We start from the raw sequence: 27,175 nt of genomic DNA, 5'->3' as shown, positions 1-27,175 counted from the left end.
AGGGAGGGAGGGACGGGAGGGAGGGGGGTAGGGGGGGAAGGGGAGGGGAGAGCAAGGGAGGATCTTGCAACCTCCACCCCTCTCCTTATCCACCCCCTGGGTTTACTGGGACTACCCCCTCGCTACCTAGTTGTACCAGTCTTAATAGTACCGTGCGCTGTACGGTCTATAATTATAATCGAAATCGAGCTTTTTCGGACAAGAGCATATCAAGGGCTCGTCCGTTGATATGCCCCACGATGATATCTTTAGAGGAGCCGGTTGCTTGTGCGTCTTCTTCCCATGAACTCGACACGGCCAAAGTTTCAAATTAATAAGGGCCATTTCACGAGGACTAAAGATTACCATCCATAGGCCGGTGCTCTACCCAGACCTCCCAACCTCTCTTCCCTCCATCTCGCTCATCGCTCCCGTCGCTACTCCTCGCTGCGTCTGCTCGTAGCTCACAGTCCGTCGCGCTCTCAACGCTCCTCTGATCTCTTTTGATAGATTCCTCCAACCTGCTCTCAAGTTGCCACCACCTCAGACACCACCTAGACGTACAACATGCAGGCCTGCCCGATGCCTCTGCTCCCCTCCCTCTTCCAATCTCAAAGCGCTTTTTGCCTGATCCAGCCTCAGAGCTTGACCAGCCAGAAGGACTTGCCGTCATCCTGCCCCTCTGACCATGAAGAGACCTCAGCATTGTTGGCTGAAGCGAACAAGACCTTGAATGCAAGGCCCACCCAATCCGAGAAGCTGACCCTGGCAGAGAAGCTCGAGATCATCCATTGCTACGAGACCAAGATCGTCTCACAGACTTGCTTGGCAAAGCGCTACGGCAAGAGCAGATCAGCGATATCAAAACTGTTGCAACCGAACAATGTGCGAAAGCTTAAAGAGCTCGCTGGGGCTGGGGTCACAACCAAGATCAAACGATGCTCTTCGGCTCATCATCCTGAGCTGGAGCGCAAGGCGCATGAGTTTTTCAAAACTGTTGGGAGAAGCGACACCGTCGGGAAGTTAATGCTTCGCATGTTTGCTGAGAAGACAGCATTCAGCCTCGGAATATCAGGTTTCGAAGCCAATTCAGGGTGGTGTTTCCGGTTCCTCAAGCGGCACGGCTTTGTCTCCTCCGCGGAAGTTTCGGATGAGAGCAGGTCGGAACCTCTGATCCAACAAGCGACAGAGTCTCATGCCACAACTCCCGACATGGGAGGCAAGTTCAGTGCGTTCAAAGCGGTAGGACATGCACCCCATCCAAAGCTTATCGTCCTCAGCACGGGGAAGTCAGAGCTACCTGTGCTGCCGGGCCTCTCAGCAATCCTGCCGCAAGTTGTCAATGTGCAACCAAGACCGTCGTAAACGAGAGCGGAAATGATCTTTCTTGGACATTTGAGAGCTGTACCTATTTAAATATGCAGAATCGACTTCATTATCTAACATCAGCCTTATCTTGAATGTTGAATGTGGAAGTGATTGGAGAGTTTACCAACTGTGCTTGGGAACATGTGGCGGGGAATAAGCTTCATATCCTAGCTCACAGCAGTAGTGTCATCGTCCCGTTCACGCGATCGGGCTTGACCTTCTCTGAGCATGTGTGTCCTAGTGAGCAATGTTGCATAGACCGAGAGACGGTAAACAACATGTTGCTTGTCGGTATTGTACATACGAATGCAGACAACGTAATGTATCAGGCACCCTCCCCCGGCCTTTCTGGAACTGTTGCTGTTTCTATATGTTGATTTCCCAAGATTGACCAGCATTCATGATTTACAACGAGCCCTCATAGCATTTTCTGCCTGCTTGGTAGGTATTGGCAGCTGCGTTGGTTTGGTGGTCGTACTTTACACGTACTTCAAGGTCAAGTCATACTTGTTGTAAGAGATCTCTTTTCGCGTTGCTGACAGTGGATAATGAACATGGAGAGTTTACTCAACCGCATATCAACATTCTCCATGCATGGCCCTAGTACAGTCCGTTGCCTCTTCCCCACCCGATGACTTCATCCATCCTCTGCCCCTGCCTGCTTGTTGGCTTCCAACAGAAAGCGCGCTGTAGCCGAGAAAGCGCGCTGTAGCTGAACATCATGTTACATGATATGAGAGCTCATGATTAACAGTCCAATGCTGGCAATCTCATGTAAACAACAAATTGTTCTGTTGAACTAGAACCTTGGTTAGAGTTTTCACGTAGTAACAACATTGTTTTCGCCTTCTTCTATGTGCAACAGTTTGCTTGTCTGCAGGTTGTCCTCTCAAAAGCTACTTTTCTGTCAGCTTTTCTGTCTTGTTTTGCAAGGCGAATGAATGAAAAGTAATTCCACTTCAGGTTTTTTTAGACTTCGTGGGGCATATCAACGGACGAGCCCTTGATATGCTCTTGTCCGAAAAAGCTCGATTTCGATTATAATTATAGACCGTACAGCGCACGGTACTATTAAGACTGGTACAACTAGGTAGCGAGGGGGTAGTCCCAGTAAACCCAGGGGGTGGATAAGGAGAGGGGTGGAGGCTTGCAAGATTCTTTCGCTCCCTCCCGCCAGTGCCATTCCTCCCTCCCTCCCTCCCTCCCTCCCTCCCTCCCTCCCCGCTGACATGTCTGGGCTGCCGGTGCTGCTGTCCTGCTCGCGACGAGCTCCCATGCTGACCTCTTCTCAGGCGATCTTGCTGCTCCTCCTCTCCATCAGCTGTCCTGCGCATGCTGCTGTCGTCTTGCAGTCTGGAATGAAGTACACAGTCGCTGAGACGGCTCAGCTTCAGATGGAAGGAGGTGCCTCGGATCTCAAAGCGACAGACCTCAAGATCTACTGGGGGTCGCTGGGAGCTTGGAGCGAAGGGAATGACATTCTTGCATCCGATACCGTCATCGAAGTTTATCTCCCGCGCTTTTCAGGAGGATCGAACATCTTCGGCGCATACAGATCTGGCAGCGCGGAGACAAGCGTCATGTGGATGAAGCAAGGTCAAGTCGTCACCATATCTGCGAGCGTGTCCAAGCCATGGGCAGCAGGTCTCTCTGTGTCAAGCCAGTCTTCGCTCGAGGCTGGTCCGGGGGTGGGAGGATGCTTTGGGATCACCCAGGACCTTTCGTCGAATGCTTTCGATCTCAAGCAGCTCCAAGCAAACTCCTTCTCCATGTGTCATTGGGACTCACAGAAAGAGACGCTCCGTCTCCTCATGTCCTCATCGCAGCCCATCACAGGCGTGTACATCAGCAAGGTCTCCTTGTATCAGAACTATGACGTCCACGGCAAGCAGAACGGGCTGGGCCCTCTCCCGCCCATCGGAGGGATAGACGAGCACTGGTATCAGCTAGCGAATGTGGCCGTGTATCAGGCATCTGGATCTTCACGAGGCTGTGCGGTGAGGGCGATCAGTGACTTTCCGTCGACGCCTTGTACGAGCGATCTCTTGGTGTATCAAGTTCCCTTCGACCAGTATCGCTCAGTGAGGTTCGGTACGGACCTGCCTCCCATCCCTACCAGAAAAGGCGCAGGAGCCGTCGGCACCGTAGCTCCTCCAGCCTTCGTCTATGCGGCAGCGTCAGGCAACAACGATGGGCCCAATCAAGCTGTCTGCATCACCGTCACTCTGATCAGCTCGGCCACCCTCTACTCGGCTGGCGTCAATCCCACCACCATCACTCTCACCGGACTGACGGGAGCCTCGACCACCAGTCAGCCCGTGCGGCTCTTTCAGAACAAGTGTCAATGCCAAGGCTCAAGCCCCGTGCAGGACTTGATGCCTGCGAGGTTTCGAACCTCCACCACCGCCAACACCGTCGGCTCAGCAGACTTCAAGGCTGACGGGACCCTGACCTTTCAGCTCATACCCGGGCATTACATCCAAGCTGGAGAGGTGCTGACCTTCTCCTTCAGTCTTGTGACGGGTGCCAACCCTCAGTCGTCTCGAGACCTCAAAGTGTCAATGTCCGGGCAGGCGTGTCTGACCAATGACTTCTGTACGTTACCCAAATCTGTAGCGATCACGGTTGCGCCGACCTCGTTTGACTCGTCGTCGAGGATCTTGGAGGTGGTGGGCAAGAAGCTGAGGGTGTCGATGTTTCAAAGCTCAAGCGACCCTGGCTCACTGACCAACCTCTTTGTGACGCTCCGGCCCAACTTCAACGTCGAGGTAGGGTCGGTCATCAGCATTCAGGGCCTCTGTGGCTCGCAGAGCAACTCAGCCTATGTCTCTCTAGTCAGCAACAGGCTCAACGGCGGGACGCCGCTGACCGACACATGTACTGGAAACCCGACCGAGGTCGACCTCGCGGACTACTGGCCAGGCTCAAGGCTGGACTGGAGTGGCGGGGGACCTCTCAAGATCACTGTGGCGAGCAGCTTGAGTCTCGTTGCTCGCGGTACTTACGCTCTGTCATGGACTTGGCGGAACCTGGACTTGGCTCACCCGGCGTGCTCGATGACTGTCAGTATGCAGAAAGGAGGAGACGTGGTGAGCGCGGAGGCTGTGGAGAACATCGGCAACACAGTCGGTACGGTGCTGAGTCCTGGGTTTATCAAGTACAAGATCGGACAATCGACTACCCGTCCTGACGTTGCCAACTACATCTGCGTGACGCTGAGAAGCAACTTTCGTGTCTCCACGCTCTCCAACACCCAAGGTCAGAACAACCTGGCCCAGATTACTATCTCAGGCCTACAGGGATCTCAAACGACAACAGCGCTGTTCGTGAAGGCTTGTCCGTCATACGACTGGAGCTTGATGCAGCTACAGCCCGAGTCTGATCCGCCAACAGCTCACTTCATCGACCAGATCACGGGAGGTACACTCCATCATACGACAAGCTGGTCGTCTGGATCAGCCGTCCTGACCGTCAACCAGGACGATGCTGCGAATCAGACGTACTACTCGATCCCTCAGCAGCAGGACATTGTGTTCGCTCTCAGGCTGAAGAACCCCAAGGTGTCAAACCCTTGTCAATCAGTGACCATGAGCTTCTCTGGTGTTGGCCCTGGCAACCGCTTGGTCACGCAAACGGTCAACATGGTGCAGAACCGTGTCGATAGAGCCCTCGAAGACGGCGAGACAGACGGAGACGTGTGCGTGCTCAAGACGTACGATCACAGCTTCCTGACTCGAGTCATCGCCCAGTCAACCTCGGTCGTGCAGGAGAAGAACGTCATTACCGTCACCTTGAGGTCTAACATGGACCTGTTGAGCTCCGTCTACAGTCCTCAGATCACCATCTCTGGTCTCACAGGAGCAGACACAGCCGTGACGTCCTTGTCTGCTGCTGCCATCACAGACCAGTACTTCCCCAACATCCAGAAGTCAAGCTGGGATAAAGCTCGAGGAGAGCTTGTAGTCACCCTTGCTCCAGGAGCTTGCCAGCTGCCTGTCAAGGGTCGACCGTCTAATTGCATGCATGCTGGCTGGACGTATGCATGGAGTTACACCTTGACGAATGGCGTGACGGAGCAGGCCAGCCCTTCTGTCTCCGTGTCATGTCAGTTTGCTGAGAACAAGCTGTCGAGCCCACAGCTCATGGCTTCGCCGATGCGCAAAGACTTGCACGCTCTCTACTTGACGAGGCAGCTGCTCAACAAGTATGACATCGGGCAGTTGAGTCCGGCTCCTGGAGCTGTCAACCCTGTTTGCATTACCTTGAGACCCAGCAAGTCTATCAATGCGCCGACGACCTTCACTCTGACGGGCTTGGACATGTTCTCTTCCGGTACCAAAGTAGCCTTGTACGATGAGTATGGGGTATCGCCTCTTACCAGCGGGCTGTTCCAGACAGTTGGGGCTAGCCCGCAAGACAACTACGCGACGTATGACAAGTCAACGATACAGTTTCAGCTGGGCCCGTCACAGTCGCTGCAGCAGAGCTCCAAGTACAAGTTTTGTTTCCAGCTCACCAACGTCAAGACAGGACAAGCGACCTGCCCTCAGGTCTCGCTGACAGTAGATTCACCGTCTGCACCTGCCGTGTACCGAGGAGCTCAGTCGTATCTCTGCAACAATGACGTGACCAGGAAGGTAGCCGGCTACACGTCTGAGCCGTCAGGGTGTGCGGGCTACATCTCAGATCGCAAGTTCATATCGTCCAACATCAGGTCGGGATCGAATGTGACAGGCAGCACAGTCTGGTTGACGATGGAGCTACAGCCTAACTATCCTCTCGCCTCGGGTCAGACTATCACAGTCGGATCGTTCATCAGCATGAAGAACGCTGGATCATCGGACATCCCATGTACGATAGCCAGGAACGGGCAGGTTGTCAATGCCGCTACCAACAAGCATCGCGCCAAGGGGATAGCGCCTCCGGCTGTGTTCAACAGCGTATGCAAGTACCTCGACAACACGATACAGATCTCGTACACCGGGGCGTCAACGCAGTACTCATCTTCCGTCTACGACCCGTTCTACAACGTCAATGCTCGCCGATCCAAGGGCCTGTACAAGGTGGAGGTCACAGCGGGAGGGTCGGGGTATCAGTCTGCTAATGTGATCTTATGCGACGTTACGCCTGGAGCTGAGTTCTGGACGAAGCCGACATGCACAGCTGCTGGGGTAGTGTTTGCTGCCGGCAGCTCTGCCTCAGCAGCCGCGACGGTGATCTCCGGTACCGTGACGTCCATCAGCCTGACAGCGCCTGGCTCAGGCTACACGATGCGTCCTCAAGTCTTGATCGTCGACCCCTCGGGCTCCGGGAGCGGCGCGCAAGCAGAAGCGTTCGTCTACGATCACTCCATCTACACAGTCCAGCTGCAGCTGGTCAACCAGGGCACTGCCGCCAGCGCTCAAGCTCTGACGGTCACGTCGGGCTCATCATTTGTGCCTGCGACGCTAGACAGTGGTTTTGAGGTCCGAGCAAGGTCCAGCATGCAGCTCCAGGAGCAGCCCAGCAGAGATGTCGTGTTCACGGTCACTCCCGAGCACAACATCTACGAAGGCGACATGCTCCTCGTCAACCTGCCTGCCTACGACGTTGTCACGGGTCCCATCTTCGGCGTGACGTCGTCGCCCAACCCGGCCTTCACCACCTTCACCACGCAGCTGGAGTGGGAGCTCAACTACTACCAGGAAGATCGCGCTCGAGCATACATCAGCAACGGCTGGGTGGCGGACGGGAACAGGCATCGGTCAGGAGACGGAGACGTGGACGGCTTGTTTGTGCTGTCGCGGGATGACGATGGCTACAACAAGAACAAGGACTTGTGCTGGAGCCGCGTGTCCTGCCCGTGGAGCCTTCCGGACAGCGACATCACCTTCGGGGGTCCATCGAAGACGCTGGTGCTGACCAAGGTGACCAACGGAGCCTCGTCATCTCTAGGGTACACACAGGACATCTGCTACAGGAACACCAGCGTCAACCTCCTTCAACCGTCGGACTATGTCGGCATGCAGCTCAAGTGCCGCAACAATCAGCACACGGTGACAGCCGGCGGTCAGGTCACAAGCGTGCGAGTGCGGCACGGGGGCCTTGTGGTCATCAACGGGAGATACTCGGAGAGCTCGGGAGTATCAGGAGCCGCGCCGACTTTTGTGGCATCTGGTGCGACCGATCTGGCGACGGGGACGCTGCTGTACCAGGTGGTGGGAGTCCAGTACGTGTCAGGCAGCTTGTTGGCAGCAGGCGACACGATCGTCTTCGATTCTACGTACCAAGTCCTGCCGGCGAATGCTACCATCTCTTCTCTCTACAGCACCAGCCCAGCTGTGCATGTCACTGCCCCAGGGCTGTACTCCGGATATCCTTATGCGACCGTGTCTGGGAAGAACACCCAGCTGCGAGTGCTTGTCTCTGTGGCGAGTGCCAGCCTGACGTCTCAAGGCAGCGGATACACGTCCATCCCCACCATCACCACCTCGCTCAAGCCAAGTGTCGGCCTGCCCTCGACAGTCCAGCAGCTTGAGCTTCCAGTGTTTGACGTCTCCTTGACCAACGTGACGAGCACCGTTGTCACCCAGTCTATCCTCGACTACAACCCAGCTAGACAGTGCTTCGTGGTGGCTGAAGAGTTTCCGACTTCCTTCTTGAGCGACTGTCAGGTCGTGCCCAAGGAGCAGGTCGGTCGGTACACCGGCATGACAGCGATGATCGGGTCCAGCGAGTACGTCATCAAGCAGGGAGCAGGTGGCGTCTACTGGGTGGCAGACCTCAAGGGCAACAAGCCCAGGAGCATCGACCTGGCCAACAAGCCCTACACCATCTACACGCAGCTGCAGCTGCAGGTGGCGAAGGGCAAGTGGATCCGACAGGGCGAGAGCGTCAGCATCAGCATCCCCGGCTACCGGTTCAAGTCGGTCCCTAGCGACCCCAACGCGTTCGTCACTCCCTCTACGGATGACGCCTCCAAGACCATCCGAGAGAGGACGAGGTTTCAGTTCGCGACGCCCGTCAGCTTTCGCAACGTCGGGCTAGCGGGCTCTGCTGCTTCGCGGATGCTTGTGCTCGGCGGTGCCATGTCGTCAGGCGACACCTGCACCATCCAGGGAAGCGACATCGAGAGACCCCAGGCGTTCGACGGGGTGACGGTCAACCATGCTGAGACCATGACAAGCGTCGGAGGGAGCGGGCCTGTGTTTGCTCCTCCTTCTACATGGGGCTCGGGCTATCTCCGACCCGGGAGGTTCTACGGCACCTGCACCTCTGGCAGGCGCTTGTCGGGCGTGTTCATGCTCGAGGGGCAGAGGTCAGGCATCGAGCGGATCGAGATCGTGACTCCAGGAACAAGCTGCAGCGCCAACGTCCAGGTCACCATCTCCAGTCCCGACAAGGACGGGGTGACTGATGGGCTGACCAACACCCCGGTCTGTCCGTCCGACAGCTCTCTATGCTCTCAGGCTACGGCAGTCGCGACTGTCAGCGGAGGGTCCATCACCAGCATCTCCCTCACCAGCGCGGGCAGAGGGTACTTCTTCCCGCCTACCGTGACGCTTACGAACCCCAGCTCCAACACGCCTTGTGACGCCTTTGCCATAGCGCACTTGTCTCACAACTTCACCTCTCGTCTGCGGGTGACAGCTGACTCCAACCTGATGATGTACCACCCCCAGCGAGATCACTTCGACTCCCTTACTGGCCTGCACTCGACCGTCTTCCCCGCGGTCGCTCTGTACAAGCGATACGATGCGAGGAAGTCCAACGCTGAGGTTGGAACAGGATACGTGGCTGCGATAGTCGTGACGTCTCTACCGCCGTCGTCTTGCACAGGACCCATAACCATCGAGCCTCCGCCCTCAGGCAGGACCGCGAGGGCTCAAACAGCTGCCAACGGCGGCGTCACCTCGATCGAGGTCATCGACGGGGGGTCCGGGTACGAGTATCCGCCAGCTGTGACCCTGCCGTGCACAGACGGCAGCGCCCGGGCGATCCTAGGCTTCGTGACCTCAGACGTTCACATGGCCGGCTCGAGAGCCTCTTCGTACACTGGCATGCAGTCGGCGCTGCTGACGTCATCGTCGAAGGCTCCCGCCTTCCGCTCTACCATGGACTCGCCGGTGGTGGTCGGCTTCAACAAGGCTTGCAGCACTGCAGTCACGCAGACGATGCTGAGGGCAGGCGGCTCGTGGAACAGCTCTCGAGTCACGGCAGTGACGGTCCCGCAGCAGGGGGTGTCGGGGTTTGCGTTCGGGTTCACAAGCGTCAAGATAAGCCCGTCAGCTATCAACGCCAACGGTCTGGTCGACGCTCATGCCGACGCCGTGGCGGTCCCTACCTGGTCGTTTCCTGTCTCGGGGTCGAGGCTGGTCAACGGGGAGCTTGGCGTAGTGCACTACAACGGGCCTACGACCGTGACTAATCTCTTCAGCTGCGATGGGTCGGTGCTGGTGTTCAGCTCTCCGCAGCGGCCAGGAGGGCAGGCGCTCAAGATCAAAGTCTCCCAAGCTGCGGGCGCGAGCCTTCCGAGCTACGAGATCGTACAGCAGGGTCAAGGGTACGCCAATATCCCCATCGTTGTCGACGTGGAGTTTAGCGTCGGAGGGGCGGTCAAGAGCTACCGACAAGACTTTGCGGACCTGAGCAGCAGCCAGCAGACGCTCTGCAAGCCATCCTTCTTCTCGCTCAACACGGCGTACCAGGGCACCAACGTCTACTCGGGCTTCGTCATAGCCTCAGGCACTGCGGCACAGCAGACAGGCCTGACTCTCGATGGAGCTCTCATCACCCACGAGGGATACGGATACCAGAGCTCGGGCTCCGGACCCAACGCGACCTTCAGCTGCAGCGGATGCTCCAGCAGCGCCTGTGCTGACAAGAACGCCAACTCCATCGCCAACCAGGTGTGCACTGCCTCAGAGCTTCAGGTGGAGGCGACGGTGAGCGGAGAGTGCTCGGGCTCGTGCGAGCAGTCGGTAGCGACCAGCGCCTTCTTCTCGCCCAGCAACCGCGACGGGCTGCAAGTCTGCTCGCCGGCGGACGGAGCGGCAGGAGACTACAGGACGCGCAAGACGCTGCAGATGCGCGTGTCGAGCGGGCCGTCGGCGTACTCCTCCAGCAACGTCTACACGGCAAGACGCAGCCAGGGCTTCCAAGGCCCGCGAGGCTCCTTGATCTTCAAGATCACAGCCAACGAGGCGTTCGCGTCCGCCTCGCTCTGTCAGCCCCCGCGCGTCCTCGTGGAGCCTCCTCCCTCAGGTGGAGTGCAGGCGGAGGTCTTGCTCGACTACATCGACACCAGCTCGGACCCCTACACCAACGGCCCGTCTGCGAGCTCGACAGCAGCCAGCAAGGGCTTCGCTGCCGACGCTGCTCCCTACCAGTACGTGCTCAAAGTCATCAACGCAGGATCCGGCTACTTGACCGCTCCGAATATCAAGCTCGATTTTTCGTCCGGGTCGCTGCCGGCATGCCCAGCTCCCACTCTTGGCGCTTACCCGAGAAGTGGGATGGTCGCGTCTCGGGTCGAGCTCGTGAGGAACATCTCGCTGCCAGAGCTCAACCAGGGGGCCGCAAAAGTCCAGCCGACTTGCAGCAGCGGGTCGTTTGTTGTCAAGTCTCTCTGCCCGGGCTCCAAACTCTGCACAAGCGCCTACTCGCAAGCAAAGCTCAACCCGCTGCCTTCCTGCTCCGGCTCCTCGCAGTGCAGCGCATGTGCTACGTTCCCTTGCCCCGCCCATACCTGCGCGGCCGACAACTGTCCCTCCTACCTGTCGACAGTGCTTGATGCCTCGCTGTCGAGCGTGGTCGCTGATGAGGCGCTGGCAGCCATCGGGTGGGATGCTCGGACCCAGCAGCCAGTCCTGCTCAACGCGGGCTTTGGCTTCTCTCCCAGCACGCCTAACCCGCTGAAGCTCGAGTTTCCATCGGATGCAGGACAAGCGTATCCGTGCGCGGAGATTCTACTCTACTTCACCGACAGCCCCAGCTCAGATGCCCTTCAGCCGGGCCCTCTCTACTGGCCGGGCGACTTGTCCTTCGATCAGAGCTCTGTCCGCAACCTGGCGGGCCAGGTGACCGGCGTGGACTATCTGCTCAGACCCGGCTTCATCAACGCAGTCTACGGCTCGTTCAGCAACTTCCCTGTCACGACTCTTGTGGCTCTCAGAGACCAGGCGGCTCGTCGGCTCCTGCAGAGCTCCAGGTCGGCTGTGCTGGAGGTGCAGTCAGTGTCGGGCTTTCAGGTGGGCGACTACGTGCGGCTTGTGGATGAAGTCCTGCTCGTGGACGCGATCAGCGTCCAGCAGAGCACTCTCACGGTCACTCGAGGCGCGCTCAACTCCAGCATAGCCTCGACCTTCGCCGCAGGCACCGTTGTCAGGACCTTCAACCCGGGCTCCGTGCTGCTCAAGAGCGTCGCAAGGGACGCGACCAGCATTGAGGTGTCAAACGCCGCCAAGTTCACGTCGGGCAGATACATCCAGGTAGAGAAGGAGGTTATGTACGTCACTGCCGTAGGAGCCTCGTCGCTGACTGTGCTTCGAGGACAAGAGGGGACGATCGCAGTCAGTCATGCCGCATTCAAGGCGGTGGGGTACGTGCGACTGTCTCAGAAGTATCCGATCGTGCTGGAGGAAGCCGTGACGGCGGATCAAACCTCGTTGACTGTATCGGACGCGAGCCTGTTGTTTGCGGGGGCCTTCATCCAGGTGCTGGGCGAGATCATGGCAGTGACTTCGATATCCGGCGACACACTTACCGTCCAGCGAGCCCAGCTAGGAACATCTGCGTCATCGCACCCGACGGGAGTGCTGGTGAAGCTGACAACTGGGGCGAGCCTGGGGCGGTCAATCTACAGGTCAAACATGGTTCTGCTGGCTACGATCAGCTTTAGCGACACTGTTCTACGTTTGAAGGACCCAGTGAAGGACACGCAGTCGTCAGGCTTTCAGCCAGGCGACTACCTGCGGGTATTTGATTATTATGATTTGTTTGATGAGGCGATGTTGGTATTGAGCGCTGAGACGGCTACGGTATCGGGGTATCTCTACCAGAACCTGACGGTCCAAAGAGCTCAGTTTCAGTCAAATCCAGGCAAATTTGTTTTCTACGAAGGGATCTCAGTGAACTATCTATTCAGCCCACGAGTCCTGGAGCAGGAAATCGATAAGACGGCAACCATCGCGAACTTCTCAAACACTTACGGACTGCAAGCCGGAGATCTGCTGTGGGCGTTTCCAGGTTGGGATAATGATGTGTACTTCGAGGTGATGGAGTATCAGTCGGACGGCAGTGTACGTCGAGGAATGATCCCTGACTATCGGGGTAGTTCACAGGCGACCAGCGTGTTAGCAGGAGCGCTGGTGCATACCATTGCAAAGCCTGCTTACTTGAAGTATCCTCCAACCTGTAAAGTGACTAAAAGGTTTTGTACCAGCCCATGTGAGGTGCCCTTATCTAGTGTATCAGACTTTGCAGTTGGTGACATTGTGAGCGATGGCTATGCAGCTTTCGAAGTCAAAGCTATCAACACTACAGACAGCAAAATCACGGCAACCAAGGTTTTTGCACCAAACGAGGATTTGAATCTAAATTTTAACCATCGATTTACGAAGGTCGAGGGTCTGAGGCTCCTCAACTCGACTGTCTCACTGTCAGATACTCTGGATACCTACAGCATCACCTTGACCACTCAAGTGTCAGACTTCTACTCCCCGGGTGACCTCGTGAGAATCGGCATGGCTGACTTGGACAAGTGGGGATTACCTTATTACAAGAATGGTTTGTTCCGAGTCACAGCTGTCGGAGATTACTCCATGGACGTCATCTCTTTCAGTTGCTCCAGATTCGCTTGCCAAACCACATTCAAACAAGGCAAAGCAATCTTATTCAAGTACGAGAAGTTTGACGTCCTCGACGGTGACGCGTTATTTCCTGGTGACAGCGTCATGTTGTCGGGGGGCGGTTATGGCGGGACAGCACAAGTCATCTCGTCCTCTCAGAACGAGGTACGCCTCAAGTTCACCTCAGGAGAATATGGCACAGAACGTGATGATTCGTGGATTCGAGACGCACATTTCACTTATCAGCTGCTGCCTGTCTCCAAGAAGAGCTTCGCCAGGTCCAAGCTCGCTCTGGACATCAACTCGACCGTAACGCGCGTCATCCTCTTCGACGCCTCCGGGTTCCGAGCCGGCGACAGCATCGTCGTCGACGACGAGGTCATGACCATAGACAACCTCAACGGCAACCTCCTCCAAGTCTCTCGAGCTCAAGCAGGCACCGCTGCTGCCCCTCATAAGCTCGCAGCATCAGTCACATGGACTGCTCCCGTAGCCAAGACGTCCTCGCCAGTCTCTGCCGTTACTCCTATGACTCGGCGCGACCAGCACCTGAGGTACATCGCACAGCAGGGCTCAATCGCCCTTCCCAGCTCGATCCTGCAGGCCTCCACCAGCTACCAAGACGTCTGGGCACAGCTCAACGAGGAGATCATCTTGATCCGGCAGCCCGCCTCAGGCACCGTCCCGGTGGATGATCGCGGGCTGAGAGGAACGTCGGCGGCTGCTCACGTGACCAACACGCCCTACAACATCCCCAACGCGGTCTTCTCCTGGCAGCTCAACGTCAGGTCAAGTCTGCTGGGCTCGTCGGGCTTCTCAGCTCTGCCTGTGTACAGCATGAACGCGGCTGGAGTGATCGCAGTGTCTGGCGTCAACGTGCTGTCTGGAGGAGCCGGAGTGACTAGCCGGCCGACCTTCCAGCTGTGCCTCAACAGGCTCATCGACGGCGACGCCCAAGGACAGGCGGTCGGAGGAGCTGCCTACTCCTACCGCCCTCTCGTCCAGCAGACTTACCTCGGGGTGGACCTGACGGACAAGTTCACCAAGAGACTCATCAGGCCGACTGTGACCTACCCCGTGACGTACCAGCCTTGGAGGTTCCCAGCAGACCCTCTCTACTTCCAGGACAGGATGGACGGGTATGACCCGAGCTCAGACAGCTCCCTGCTGTCTCCTACCAACGGCTCCAACGCCATCAACGCCAGCTCTCCGATCCCTCATGAGCCAGGCTCGCCCGTGTTCGTGCTTGACTCCTTCGGCCAGATGCTCGGCGATCAGGCTGTACCCCAGCAGAGCCTGTCGGTGTCAGACGGCGGCCCGTACTCATACTCCGTCACCAGCCGACCGTCCGTGCTGGACTCTACCTGGAGCAGCCCGGCCCTGCTCATCGTGTCGACGTCGTCAGCTACTACAGCCGACATGTACCTCAACGACACCATTGCGGGCTCCCACTCCAACGGTCAGAAGACCGCTCTGCTGTCTGCCAGCAGCAGGATGTTTGCATGGAAGACAGACCCGCGCAAGCTTGCTGTGCTCGTCGGGGCCTCAGCAGCAGCGTCCACAATAGCGGTTGCAAGCTCAGCAGCAGCGTCCACGCCAGCGAACGCGAGCTCATCGACGACTCCAGCAGGAGGTCAGAACATCGGAGCTATCATCGGAGGCGTCATCGGGGGCGTGGTAGGAGCAGCTCTACTCGGCCTGCTCACCTACAAGCTCATCACGCCCAAGGCCGTCGGCGAGAAAGTGCATCCTTCTTTGCCTCCTACGTTGGCTCCACCTGCTTCTCTTCCTCTTCCCCTCCCAGAGCCTTCGCCTTGCTAGGTGAAGGACGCTACGCCCGCCGACGTGTCTCTAGTCTTCAGGGAATCTTGCTGCCCGCACTCACTTCAGTTGCCCTGCTGATGCTGCTGTTGTCCCGCAGTCTGGGATGAAGTACACGAGCACTAATTCGACCTCTTCTCTGTCAAGCATTCTCTCTCGCTGGAACGACAGATCTTTGACTTACGTTCACGTCATAGGGTTTAGGGTTTAGGGTTTAGGGTTTAGGGCAGAATGATGTTGGTCACATGCCATCCTTATGAGGAATGGACAAGAGATGTTACCAGCTCTCTCCTGCTGCCTCGAACTGCCGGTCGGGGTGTGCTGGGTCAGACTTGAGTACCTTCTAATGACAGAGCATATGTACCTCGGGCTAGAATAAAGCAAGTAACCATGATCTTCAAACCTCCGTCAATTGACCAGTCCACCCTGGCAGACACACAGTCAGTGACGATATCGCCTATGCTGATGTCCTTATGATCTTAGGAGAAGCGCACTTATTTGTCAAAGTTACCCCGCTACTTGCTCGATTACTCATCAGGGCTTCAATCTTTGCTTCATTTCTCCAAAGACTTTCGAACAATGCTTACATAGGCCACGAGGATTGCATCCGGATCACTAGACCTCTGTAACATCGACACCCTCAGCCTGTTGCCGCACGAGGACGCTGGTCGAAGCAACGAATGGAATCTCGCCATTTGACGTACATGCCGCCTTGACTTCGAAAGTTGATAGTTGCTGTTGACCGGAATCTGGCAGGTACCAACGCAGTCTTGAGAGTGTTGCATTGCCAAAGAGCCTGATCATGATGCTCAGATGGCGTTGTCTAACCAGTCAGTCGAGATAGATCAGTCGAGATAGATCAGTCAAGATACATCAGTCGAGATACATCAGTCGAGATAGATCAGTCGAGATACATCAGTCGAGATAGATCATTCATTTTTGTTGTCGGTCGGATTTATTGACTCAAGTAGGTTGTAGCCCAGCGGTTCAAAGGCCAGCTCAGCTTGTTATGTTTTCGTTACGGAGTAGGAACAAGAGAAGATAGAGAATCAGAGGATACAAGTCTCTATGTTTACTTGACGAATCGTCATTATCTTCATGTGAGCTATTAGAACGCTAGAAGTAAATCACCCTCAAACAACACGCTTGCTGCTCTCGTAAAGGAGACCAAACGCTGATCACGCGTTCGTTTAAACATAATTATCCAATTCTCTTATTTCCATTTCTCATGTAGAAGGAAAGACATGTGCATGGTTTACTGCATGGTTTACACGGTAACTTTCTTGAAGGAGTTGCTACACCTCCCTTGCATTCTTGTTTTCCCTTGCATTCTTGTTTCAATCGTTGTTGAGTAGCGTTTCTGTTTCCTACGGGATCGATGAATTGGATGTAAAAATCTCTTGTAGACCCAGCCGGGTAGATCCAAACAAAGTATGGAGCCAACCTGTGCATGCTCGAGCACCTTGCAAAGCATCTTCTCCTCCGCTGATTCATTCTAGAATCTGTTGAATCCTCTCCAGCTGAGCATGAACCCCTGGGGCTGTTTCTTGGTTCGTGAAAAGGATGTTTTCCCATACGAGACACTCAGTCTGAGCAAATACAAGAGAACATCAAACAGATAAGATAAAGAAGCAAATGCTTCGTTTCTTCTGCTCGAGTTCATGGCATACAAACAACGGACGATCCCCTGCTTCTCCTCAGAGGACAGAGCTGTAGCTTCACTACGCTACCAAGACAACGCCGCCTGTATCAAACTCAGCGAGAATCCCGTCAGCATAGCCGATCGAAGCATGTTAAGCGAAGAATTCACTTCATACCAGAGTGCGTTGCAAACAAGCAGATTTCCTTGGAAGCAATTGACACGAATGGGCAAGTTGCTGATATCTTCACAGAACCTCTGCCCACTGGTCAGTTCCTGACCTCAAGAGGTCAACTGTTGAACTTCCCAGAAGCAAAGCGCTATCAGAGGAAAAAGAGAAAGTGATTTCATGCGTCTCAAACTTGTCTATGTTCTCTTGAACAGCAAGACACATTCGGAAGATGCTGTACACCTCGGGATCTCATGGGTATCAAGAAGTAGCAAAGCACATGCTGCACAAGACGACACACCTCAAATATGTTTGAACGCAATTCCTATCATGCATCTTAAAATGCTGTAAAGGGAACGTAAGAACATGAGTCGACGTGTAATGCTCACTGAAAGGCATATGAATGCTTTTATCAGCCAGGAACCTCAATCCTAAGTGTTGCCTCGCATAATGTTACGTATAAAATGCTAGAATCGACAAGTATAATATAAGAGTACGAACATCCAGTTCGCGGTCGCAGACGCATCGTTGTTCAAGGCAGGAGACCTGATCTTGATTGACGCGGAGATCTTCAAGGTCGGTCAAGTCACGGGCAACTCGATCACAGTGAGTGAGAGGGCACTGGGAGGGACGACAGCAGCACAACATCTACCGGGAGCAAGTGTGGTGCTCTTCTATCCCGGTACGGCACTGGAGAAGGCCATCCCCGCGTCTACCGCAGGAGCGCTGGAAACGGTTTCCGTTGCGTCAGTTTCAGGCTTTAAGGTCGGACATACGATCGCCATCAACGACGAGTTCATGTTTGTAGCGAGTGTGGACGTGACCAACAAGCAGCTGGGCGTGTACAGAGGCTACTCTCAGTCTGCCGGGACGAAGACACCTGCTCAAGCTGCGGGCTCACTCGTCGGGCTGTACAACCCCACGACAGCAGTCGCAAGAATCAAGGCAGCCGTGACGGCAGCAGACACGTCGATCACTGTCTTCACGACGAGAGGCTTCACGGCCAACATGTACATCCAGATCGACGAGGAGATCATGAAGATCACAAGCTTGACCTCCACGTCGTTCACCGTCCTGCGAGGTCAGGCGCAAACGACAGCGGCAGCGCACGTGGTCGGGGCTGAGTACCGGTCTTTGACCCTTGAGACGGTGACTCTGCTGCCGACAGCCCTGGCATCGCCACTGGCAAAGGATGATACGTCGATGACCGTGATCTCTTTTGAGGGCATGAAAGTTGGACTTTACATGCACATGTACGATTATTCGTACGATGATGGTTCCAATTATTTTCATGAGATCGTTCAGATCACATCTATAACCGGCACGACTGTGGGCATAGAAAGAGGTCTCTTTGGAACGACAGTTTCGATACGGGATCCCTGGCCTGCTCGTACCGTTGTGTCGATCGCGACATCTGTGTTTAAATTGACATCAGATTTGACTAAATGTACTTTACCTTGCAGTAGCACGATAGAATCATCACCCTCATACCCCTTGGACACAACAAGCCTGGGCCTTGCGATCGGCGACTACTTGACATTGTTTTTTGATTGGTATGAAATTCTCAAAGTAACGGATTTCAACGAAACGTCGATAACGGTCGATCGCGGTGTATTTGGATCAGGTACAAACAATTGGAACAAGGGAGAACCAATTCTCACAAAACTTTCAAGCGCAACATCGCTTCCTAAATATTATACTGATGCGTATGTGGAAACAAAACTTCCCGTCCTACCTCGATTGCAAGGGGCTGTTGGAAGCGACGCCACCAGTATCACACTTGCAGACGTTTCTTCCTCTCAATCTGGTTACTCCAGCATACCAGGCGGGAGCTACATTGTCATTGATACTGAAGTTCTCTACGTTCCAACTACTCCGACATCCAGCACGTTTGAGGTTCAGCCTGCAAACATCACCAACAGGACTGAACATGCAAAAGATGCATATGTTTTAGTCGTCGGCAATCCTTCATACCTCACAGACGCAATCTCAGATAAAGCAGACACTATCATTTCTGTCAAGGACAATTCCGGATTCCAGCCCGGCCAGTATGTCGTTGTCTACAATGGAGAGATGAACGGAAATAAAAAGGATTCCCCTGAGCTCATGCTAATCAACGATGTCTTGACCTCAAACCAGCTCAATGTGACACGAGGAATTAATCCGATTGAAGCACAATGTTCCGGATTATCATGGTGTTACCAGCCGCGTGCTCATTCAAGTGGAGATGTCGTCTTCGTCCACGACAACGTGTACGTCAACTCTCAGACCGGGATCGCTCCGGGTGACTATGTTGAGATGGTAATCGCGTTTCCAGTTGTACCTGAAATAGCCCTTGTCACTGCTTCCTCACCCAACCTGCTCAACATCAAGCATGGACAGTTCGGCACCTTGTCGTTTTTCCCCTTTAGCCCCTGGGGCGGTTGGATGTCAGTAGCGTCTCGTTACGGCCTGAGGAGCGCCATCCTCGTCGCCCCTCTCACCAACAACGCTACGTTCATCATCGTCAACGACGCCACCGGCTTGTTTCAGTATGACGTCATCGCCATCGGCCAGGAGCTGCTTCAGATCACGTCCCTTGCCAACAACCTCGTCGGAGTGACCAGAAGCGTCCAGGGATCGCTCGCGACCTCCCACGCCCAGGGATCGTCTGTGACCTACGTGCGCAGCTCGACGACTGCTCTTGCATCGTCCCCGACTCAGACAGCAGCAGGGCGACGTCTGCTGCAGACCGTGTCTGCCGGCATCTCGGCTTCCGCTACTCAGATCGCTGTGTCCGGCACCATGCCAGCCCAGGGCACAAACATCCTCGTCGACGACGAGGTCATGCTGGTGCTGGCAGTGGACAAGACGACCAGCACCATCACGGTCGCCAGAGCCCAGCAGGGCACCGCCGCAGCCGCTCACAGCGCCAGCGCAGAGATCGAGCTCTCCATCGGGGCGCAGTACTTCATGTCGACCATCATCGGGGCGACGGGCGTCCTTCAGTCGATCTCCGGGAGCAATGCCGGGCTCTATGCCCGCCCGTTGATCACCAACCCAGACACGACCGATGCTACACCCATGCTCTACCTCGACGGCCTTGCCGTCATCCAGAGCCCCGCCAAGCTCCCGAGCGCCCCCGTGCTATCGCTCAACTACCTGGCGCCTGCCCTGACCTCGTACCCGGGTGCGATCCCCTCGCTCATCATGCCCTCGGTCTCGTACCCTGTCGTCTATAGCCCCGCCAAGTACAGCTCGGACCCGCTCTACTACCAGGACAGGATGGACGGGTACGACCTGATGCGCCCGCGCTCAGCTGTGCTGGAGGGGAGCTCGAATAAGATCAATGGCACCAGCCCGGTCTACGTGCTTGACTCGTTCGGGCAGATGCTTGGAGACCACGTGACCGGAAGCGAGACTCTCCGCGTCACCCTGCAGGCCCTCGCTACGGCCCTCGCCACTACACCCGTGCTCTCGAGCTCCGTGTCATCGACGGCCAGAGTGACGGCATCTTACAGCATCACCCAGGAGTCGTCAAGCTTAGGGAGCGTGTGGGGAGCACCGTCCAAGGTCTACTCGCCGTTCTTGGGCTACTCGATTAAGTCGGTGGCGGCATCGGGAACGATATCTCCGGCTGCCCTGTCAAACGCTGTGCTGGACTCGACCTCAACTACCGTGACGCTGTCAGCGTCGGTGACCTTCATAACGTCAGGCAGCTACATCCGCATTGACAACGAGGTCATGCTGGTGACAGCCGTCGCTGGCTCCTCCCTGACAGTCGTGCGCGGTCAGCGTCAGACGTACGCTACCACACACGCTGCTCAAGCGAGTGTCTACTCGGACTGTGTGGGTCGGCTCTATGCCGAGCCAAGCCTGGAGGGGGGGGAGCCAGCTGTCCTCGACTTCGATGGAAATACAGTGACCGTCGTGTCGGGAGGCAGCGGCTACTTGTCGTCGTCGAAGATTCATGCCTGTGGCAGCGCGACGAGGTGTGACTACTCGGTAGCAACCGCCAACACCTGCTCCCTGACCTTCACTGCCTCCCTCGGATCTGCCGTGCAGGAGGTGTATCTCAACAACACAGTGGCTGCCAGAGCTCTCGGGGGTCAGCTGAGCGGGCTGACCTCCTCGAGCAGCCGCTTCATCTTGTGGAAGACGCAGTCAAGGAAGGTCTCTACAACTCTGCCTTCCTCAACCCCTGCCTCCCCCTCCGCTACCACGGCCACCACTACCCCAGCTGGTAGCTCGATCAACGTCGGCGCCATTGTCGGCGGGGTCATCGGGGGCGTTGCCGGCGCGGCTCTTCTGGGCTTCCTGGCGTACAAGCTGCTGGCCCCTGCGACCGTGGTGAAGTCTCCCGTGGAGGAGATGGTACCGGTGTACCTCCCCCAGACCTACCCTGTTCTCCCTGTAGACTACGCCTCCGCTGCCCCCATGCCGCTCCAGACACCCGTCTACGGTCAGCAGCCCATGGCGTACGGCATGTGAGCTGACCAGCTGCTGGTTGGTAAGCATCCTTCATGATCCGACTCAACGCATGAGACGCGTTTTGTCTTTTCCCTCCACTCCTGCTTTTTTTTCGTGAGTAAAGAACGATGACGCATTCAGTGACTACGCATGTTGTTCCCATACTTCGGTCGTGCTTGTGTCCTGTCGTCTTTTCTCTCCCCAGCACTCCCAGCGCTCTGCCGCTAGAGCGATATTTTCAGTTTGCCTCCTTGCTGTTGCTTCGGCTCCTGCATTTCTGCTTCTTTGTCACATCCCGAGGCTTTACGACCTTGAACATAGGTCTGCAGCAAGAACTTGCGCTGGATTTCTCCGCAGGGTGACATCAAGAAGGAGATCTATCTCTCTTTATTCTCACACAACAGACGAGACAAGCCAACACTCACAGGCATGGCACACACATGAAAGGTGCGATAATCCTTTTATAGCTTCGAAGAAGGAGGGTAGAGACTAGCCTTTCCTCCGATAGATGTTGCACAACCCTTCACAGAAAGGTTCTTTTTAGTACCTGCCTTCCTCTACCTCCCCCCTTCTGATTGTTGATACGAGCAATCAGGCCCGTCAGGTTCACTCTCACTTTATTCTTATCCGATGAAACGGATCGCTCGTATCGAGCTCTACGAGGCAGACAGCAGCATCAGCCGCTGCCTGCCGGATCATCAAGTAGCCGCGTTTCTCACATGCCGTAAGCCATGGGCTGCTGGCCGTACGCTGGAGTACCAACAGGCATCGGGGCTGCAGCGGCGTACTGCACGTCAAGGGCAGGATAGGCTTGAGGCAGGTAGACAGGCACCATCTCCTCGTCTACTGCCTTGCCGACAGCCTTGGGCGCAAGCAGCTTGTAGGAGAGCAGGCCGAGCAGAGCGGCTCCGACCACGCCCCCGATGACGCCTCCGATGATGGCTCCGATGTTCTGACCTCCTGCTGGAGTCGTCGACGAGCTCGCGCTCGCCGGTGCGGTCTTCTGACCGTTGGAGTAGGAGCCCGCAATGGTGTCGTTGAGGTACATGTCAGCTGTACCAGCCGACGACGTCGACACGATGAGCAGAGCCAGGCTGCTCCAGGTAGAGTCCAGCACGGACGGTCGGCTGGTGACGGAGTAGGAACGCGCCGCCGTCTGACACCGACAGGCTCTGCTGGGGTACAGCCTGATCGCCGAGCATCTGAACGAAGGAGTCCACCAAACCTCCATGCCCTCGAAGGCCGGGGAGGGGGGCGGTACGCCAAGGGCCCGTGGGGTCTCCGGAAATCTGGCCGTGGGAGGGGGTACCTCTAGTTTCTCGACTTGAGGAGAGGAGGGTGGGGTGGGGTGTCTCCGCAAATCTCCAGGGCGGGGGAGGGGGAGCGGGAGGTGGGGATGGTTTCGGGCATGCGGAGGTTTGGAAAGGGTTTGCGGAGGGTATGGAGGGTCAGAAGCGTGGGAGCAATGCGGTGGGAAGCCGGGTCGTGGGCGGGGTTCCTTGCAGCCCGTATTATGGGTTGGTGGAGTAGGTGCGCCAAAGTTTGGAAAGTATGTGCAAAAGTTTGTTTTTGGTCCATGGGGTGGGAAAGTTACGCTGAATATCCAGCAGGCCCGGTGGAAGCAGGAGCATGCGAGAGGAGAGAGAAAGACAAGGGAAGGGAGAGGGAGATGGTGAGAAAGGAAAAGATGAATAAGCAGAAGACATCTAGAGATGTTTACAGGATTGGATGTTTACGAGAGGATGAGAAAGGGGGGAAGAGATCGAAGAGAGAACGAAGAGAGAAAGAGCAGAATCACGACCAGCAGCCCAGATGCAGAAAGAGGGAGAGAGACAGAGTATACGTCGTGAGGTAGGTATGAGGAGATAGATGCGAGTGGTAACAAAGCAGAAGAAGATGTAGAAGAGAACAAGAAATGTTTACAAGACAGACAGAAGAGAGGCAGAAGGAGACAGAGAAAAGCGAGAGACATCCTAGTGACAAGACTGACAAAGAAGAGAAATACGAGAAACAGAACAGACATACAAGAGATAGACGTTTGAGAGGCTCAAGGCTGTCAGACAAGCCTCAGAGGTCCCGCTGCTCATCCCTGCTACAGGCCTCTCGCTCTCTCTGACTCCTCCCTACGGACCTCAAGCTCAAGCGCGACGAGGACGACGAGGACGGCAGACGGTCTGCTCGAGAGGAGCGAGGGAAGACAAGAGGTCCCTTGTGCTGGGGCTGAAGGACGAGCGAGGAGGAGGATGAGCCAGGTCTCCGACGACGAGCAGCAGAGCATGGAGGAGGACGAGAGGAAGCGGCAGCAGCTGATCGAAGCGATCGAGAGAGGAGATGAGGTCCAAGTGAGAGCGCTGGCCGTGAGTGCAGGAGCAGAGCGACTGAAGCAGAAGCATCCAGTAGGACCAGCGAGAGTCACGGCCATAGTCAGCGGTAGCTGGGATAGGATGCTGAGGGTGTGGGACGTCAAGAGCATGGAGGAGAAGGCTTGTCTTCAGGGTCATAGTCGTAGGGTAACGAGCGTGGCGATCAGCGGGGACGGCAAGACGGCTGTCAGCGGGAGCTGGGACAATACGCTGAGGGTGTGGGACCTTGTGAGCATGGAGGGGGGTCATAGTGGGGGTCATAGTGATGGCGTATTTAGTGTGTCTCTCAAGACTCATATGCTTGATGGCTCGGCGCTGCACGCGGAGGCGGCGCGAGGCGTCTGGTCTGTCTGTGAGAGGCTGCTGGAGGTCGGGGGCGGAGAGCTCGGGGAGCTGCGAGACTCGCTGGGACGAACAGCGGCGGAGGCAGCGCGAGAGAGGCAGGACGAGGAGCTGGCGAGCAAGATAGAGGACTGGATGCGGCGAAAGCGTGCTCTCACCAACATGGACAAGAGCACTACCCTGCGATCTGCAGTGAAGGCGGCGAAGCGGCATGGTTCATCCATAGGCCTGCAGGGGGTAGCGAAGCTTTCACTTCATGAGCTGACGGAGAAGATGTGCAGCAATGAGCTCGCCTCAGGAGTGCAAGCGCACATGTCCTTGCTTTGGTAGAGTTGCTGGGCAGCAGGGGCCACGAGGCGTATGTGCGTATGCGGGAGGCTTGGGGTAGAGTGCGGGCCTTGCAGGGTGAACTCAATACCAGACAAGCTGAGGTCATGGGATGTGCGAAAGAGGAGGAAAATGCGAGCATAGAGAGGCGGAACAAGACGAGGACAGATCTAATACAGGCATCTGACGAGCTGGAAGCTGCGCTTGAAGGCGGTTGTCAGGTTCGTCTGCTGGAGTACAAGCAGGCAATGGAGCTAGCTGGTGGGAATGCTGGATGGAAGCTTCGCCGTTACAAGCTGCAGAGACACGAACCATCTAGAAGATGCGCTACCGGAGACGCACATGGCGCTTGAGGCAGCGTTTGTGTCTGAAGACGAGGTGTCATTGCTGAGGCGAGCTCTGTCATGGGCACAGACTGTGTCCTTCGAGCTGGATCAGATGGCAGATGTCGAGGGCTTGAGCAGTTACAAGAAGACGTTTGAGAGCTTAGAAGACCCGCAGCGTCTGCTGGATAGGTGGGGAGGTGGGGAGAGCTGAAACAGGCGGTTGAGCGCCTGGAAGATGAGATGTTTCGTCACCAATCCGACCTAGAGAGGTGCCAAAGGAAGAAATCGCCCACCAAGATTCAGAGCAGACGAAAGAAGCGATCCATACGAAGCTCGTGGCAAGCGCCAAAGAGCTCGAGAGGACGGAGAGCAGGCTGTGGAGCATGGCCTGTCACTATCCTGAGCACAGAAACAAGTTGAAGCAGGACATGGAGCGCAAGACAGGGGGGAGCGACGGAGATTTTGTGATTGGGCGCGAGACTATGGACATGTTCAAAGTGGTTGACCGGCTGTCGCAGGCCGGGCAGAAGGGAGCCCGACATAACGTTATGCTCGTAAGACAAGGAGACGAAGAATATGTCATCAAGGAGTACGTACTCTCAGACAGCACAAGGGGAAGCAGATGCTTCCTTCGTGAAGCCAGCATCTTGCGTCGCTTGGAGAACCCTTACATCATGAAGCTGAGCAGCGCTTTTATCGAAGAGAGGAGAGAATTCGAGAGATCAGTCATGAAGGGATACCTGAAGATGCCGCTCCTCGTCGGAGGGACGTTTTCGAGCTGGGTGGAGCATGTCAAACCCAGCGATCAGCACAAGCACAGGGTGCTGATGCAGGTGCTGCAGGGGCTGGAGCACCTTCATCGAAATAGGATCATCCACTGCGACATCAAGCCCGGGAACATCCTGATGACTTCCAAGGACGAGCGTGCAGAGCCGCAGATCGCGGACTTTGATGTGTCGAAGGAGCAAGAGGACCGAGCGAGGGAGCTGGCAGCGACAGTGACCGCAACCCTTGCCTACTACATGGCTCCGGAGCTGCTGGACCCTTCCACGAGCAAGAAGCAGCTCTCGCACAAGTGCGACATGTACTCGTATGGGTTGGTGATGCTCGAGGTGTTGACAGAGGTATGGACAAGTGGGTCGCGGCGAGAGAACATCACGGTGATGGTGGCCAGGCTACAAGGAGAGGCGAAGGATCTTGTTTTTAGACTCATCGATTCCAATCCAAGCATGAGGCCTTCATCTGTCGAGGCTCTGACTCACCGCTACTTCAGCCATGCTATGATCCTGGAACGCGAACATCTCGACAAGGAGCGCGCTGACATGCGGGAGCGGCTCGATCGAGAGCGTCAGGCGCTGGCTGCACAGCAAGACGAGCTGAAGGAGAGGGAGAGGGAGATGCACCAGCGCAGGGAGCGCGTGCAGCGTGAGGAGAGGCAGCTGCTGGAGCAGCAGCGAGACCTGATGTCTAGAGGCAAGCAACTCGAAGACGACGACAGGTCCAGGAAGGAGCAGCTACAGAAAGAGAAGGCCGAGCTCAACAAGCAAGGTCAGCTTCTGACAGACCAGCAGCGTCAGGTGCAGTCAGGGCTAACGACGTTGAGCCAGCGCGAGGCCGAGCTCAAACAAAAAGGGAGAGACGTTGAGACAGAGAAGCTGCTTCTCGCGCAGGATCGCGCGGTGCTGAAGCCTCCCTACTACTGGCAGAGTCAATCAAGCGGTAGGAGCACGGACATCAAGGTCGACGTTACAAGCGAATGGAAGGACAGGATACAAGAGCTGATGACGTCGACGTGTAAGTCGCAGTACCTCGGGCAAGGAAGAGACAACAAGGGCCTCAAGTATAAAGGATACGAGGTGGAGCGAGTCTTCCGTGTAGAGCATGCGGGGCTGTGGTCGGCGTATGCTCTAGAGCGACTACTGGACAAGACGAGCAACGAGACGTTTCTGTTCCACGGGACCAAGCACGACATGGCGGAAGCTATCTTGAAGTCCGGGCTCGACGAGCGGGTCTGGGAGGCTTGTTCGGAGCTGGGGTCTACCTGGCGGAGAACTCCAGCAAGAGCGACGAGTACTGCACGCCCGACAGCCACGGGATCTGCCGCATGCTGCTTGTGCGGGTGGCGCTAGGAACGCCGTACGAGGCCCTGCAAACCATGAGGAGAGCTCGACGACCACCAGCCATGCCGGGCAGCGACCGTCTGCATGACTCAGAGATCGGAGCCTAGTAACGCAAGACACTCACCTGCAGGCCTATCTGGACAAGCACAGGGAGTTCATCGTGTACGACCGGCGGCAGACTTACCCTGAGTTGCTGATCGAGTTCAGGCGGGTGTGAGTTGCTCCGATAGACCCGATGACATCCGTGGGAACAGGCGGGTAGGATGACATGACATCCGTGGGAACAGGCGGGTACGATGACATGACATACGTGGGAACAGGCGGGTAGGATCGCATGATGACTGCTGCCACTCCTGCATGAGAACCTCTCGTGACTGTCAAGAACGACATACAGTAGCATCGCTACAGATACTAGTACTCTAAACCTACCTCGAACCCTACTTA

General features: G+C 56.2%; 6 protein-coding genes across 6 annotated transcripts; 5 read left to right on the top strand and 1 right to left on the bottom strand.

Annotated features, from left to right (window-relative positions):
• Positions 1-546: 546 nt before the first annotated feature.
• GUITHDRAFT_120761 (hypothetical protein) lies at positions 547-1,344 on the top strand (the record flags this gene model as incomplete). Its single annotated transcript, XM_005819990.1, has 1 exon — positions 547-1,344. One exon carries the CDS (start codon positions 547-549, stop codon positions 1,342-1,344), a length of 798 nt encoding a protein of 265 aa, XP_005820047.1.
• A 1,361-nt stretch (positions 1,345-2,705) lies between these two features.
• On the top strand, positions 2,706-15,106 carry GUITHDRAFT_120760 (hypothetical protein; the record flags this gene model as incomplete). The annotated part of the gene is made up of 2 exons (XM_005819989.1): positions 2,706-14,941; positions 15,097-15,106. The coding sequence occupies 2 exons, from the start codon at positions 2,706-2,708 to the stop codon at positions 15,104-15,106; spliced, it is 12,246 nt and encodes a 4,081-aa protein (XP_005820046.1).
• Positions 15,107-17,268: 2,162 nt separating this feature from the next.
• Positions 17,269-21,274, top strand: GUITHDRAFT_120759 (hypothetical protein; the record flags this gene model as incomplete). Its single annotated transcript, XM_005819988.1, has 2 exons — positions 17,269-17,284; positions 17,325-21,274. The coding sequence occupies 2 exons, from the start codon at positions 17,269-17,271 to the stop codon at positions 21,272-21,274; spliced, it is 3,966 nt and encodes a 1,321-aa protein (XP_005820045.1).
• Positions 21,275-21,968: 694 nt separating this feature from the next.
• Positions 21,969-22,484, bottom strand: GUITHDRAFT_120758 (hypothetical protein; the record flags this gene model as incomplete). The annotated part of the gene is made up of 1 exon (XM_005819987.1): positions 21,969-22,484. One exon carries the CDS (start codon positions 22,482-22,484, stop codon positions 21,969-21,971), a length of 516 nt encoding a protein of 171 aa, XP_005820044.1.
• A 1,183-nt stretch (positions 22,485-23,667) lies between these two features.
• On the top strand, positions 23,668-23,844 carry GUITHDRAFT_61151 (hypothetical protein; the record flags this gene model as incomplete). Its single annotated transcript, XM_005819986.1, has 1 exon — positions 23,668-23,844. A coding segment is annotated over one exon (177 nt), but the record flags the coding sequence as incomplete, so codon positions are not given.
• A 708-nt stretch (positions 23,845-24,552) lies between these two features.
• Positions 24,553-26,334, top strand: GUITHDRAFT_148185 (hypothetical protein; the record flags this gene model as incomplete). The annotated part of the gene is made up of 4 exons (XM_005819985.1): positions 24,553-24,808; positions 24,909-25,444; positions 25,676-26,159; positions 26,318-26,334. 4 exons carry the CDS (start codon positions 24,553-24,555, stop codon positions 26,332-26,334), a joined length of 1,293 nt encoding a protein of 430 aa, XP_005820042.1.
• Between the last annotated feature and the right edge of the window lie 841 nt (positions 26,335-27,175).

This window comes from Guillardia theta, assembly GCF_000315625.1.
Source record: "Guillardia theta CCMP2712 unplaced genomic scaffold GUITHscaffold_196, whole genome shotgun sequence".
NCBI classification, from domain to species: domain Eukaryota; class Cryptophyceae; order Pyrenomonadales; family Geminigeraceae; genus Guillardia; species Guillardia theta.
This window is presented reverse-complemented; position numbering and strand designations above follow the sequence as displayed.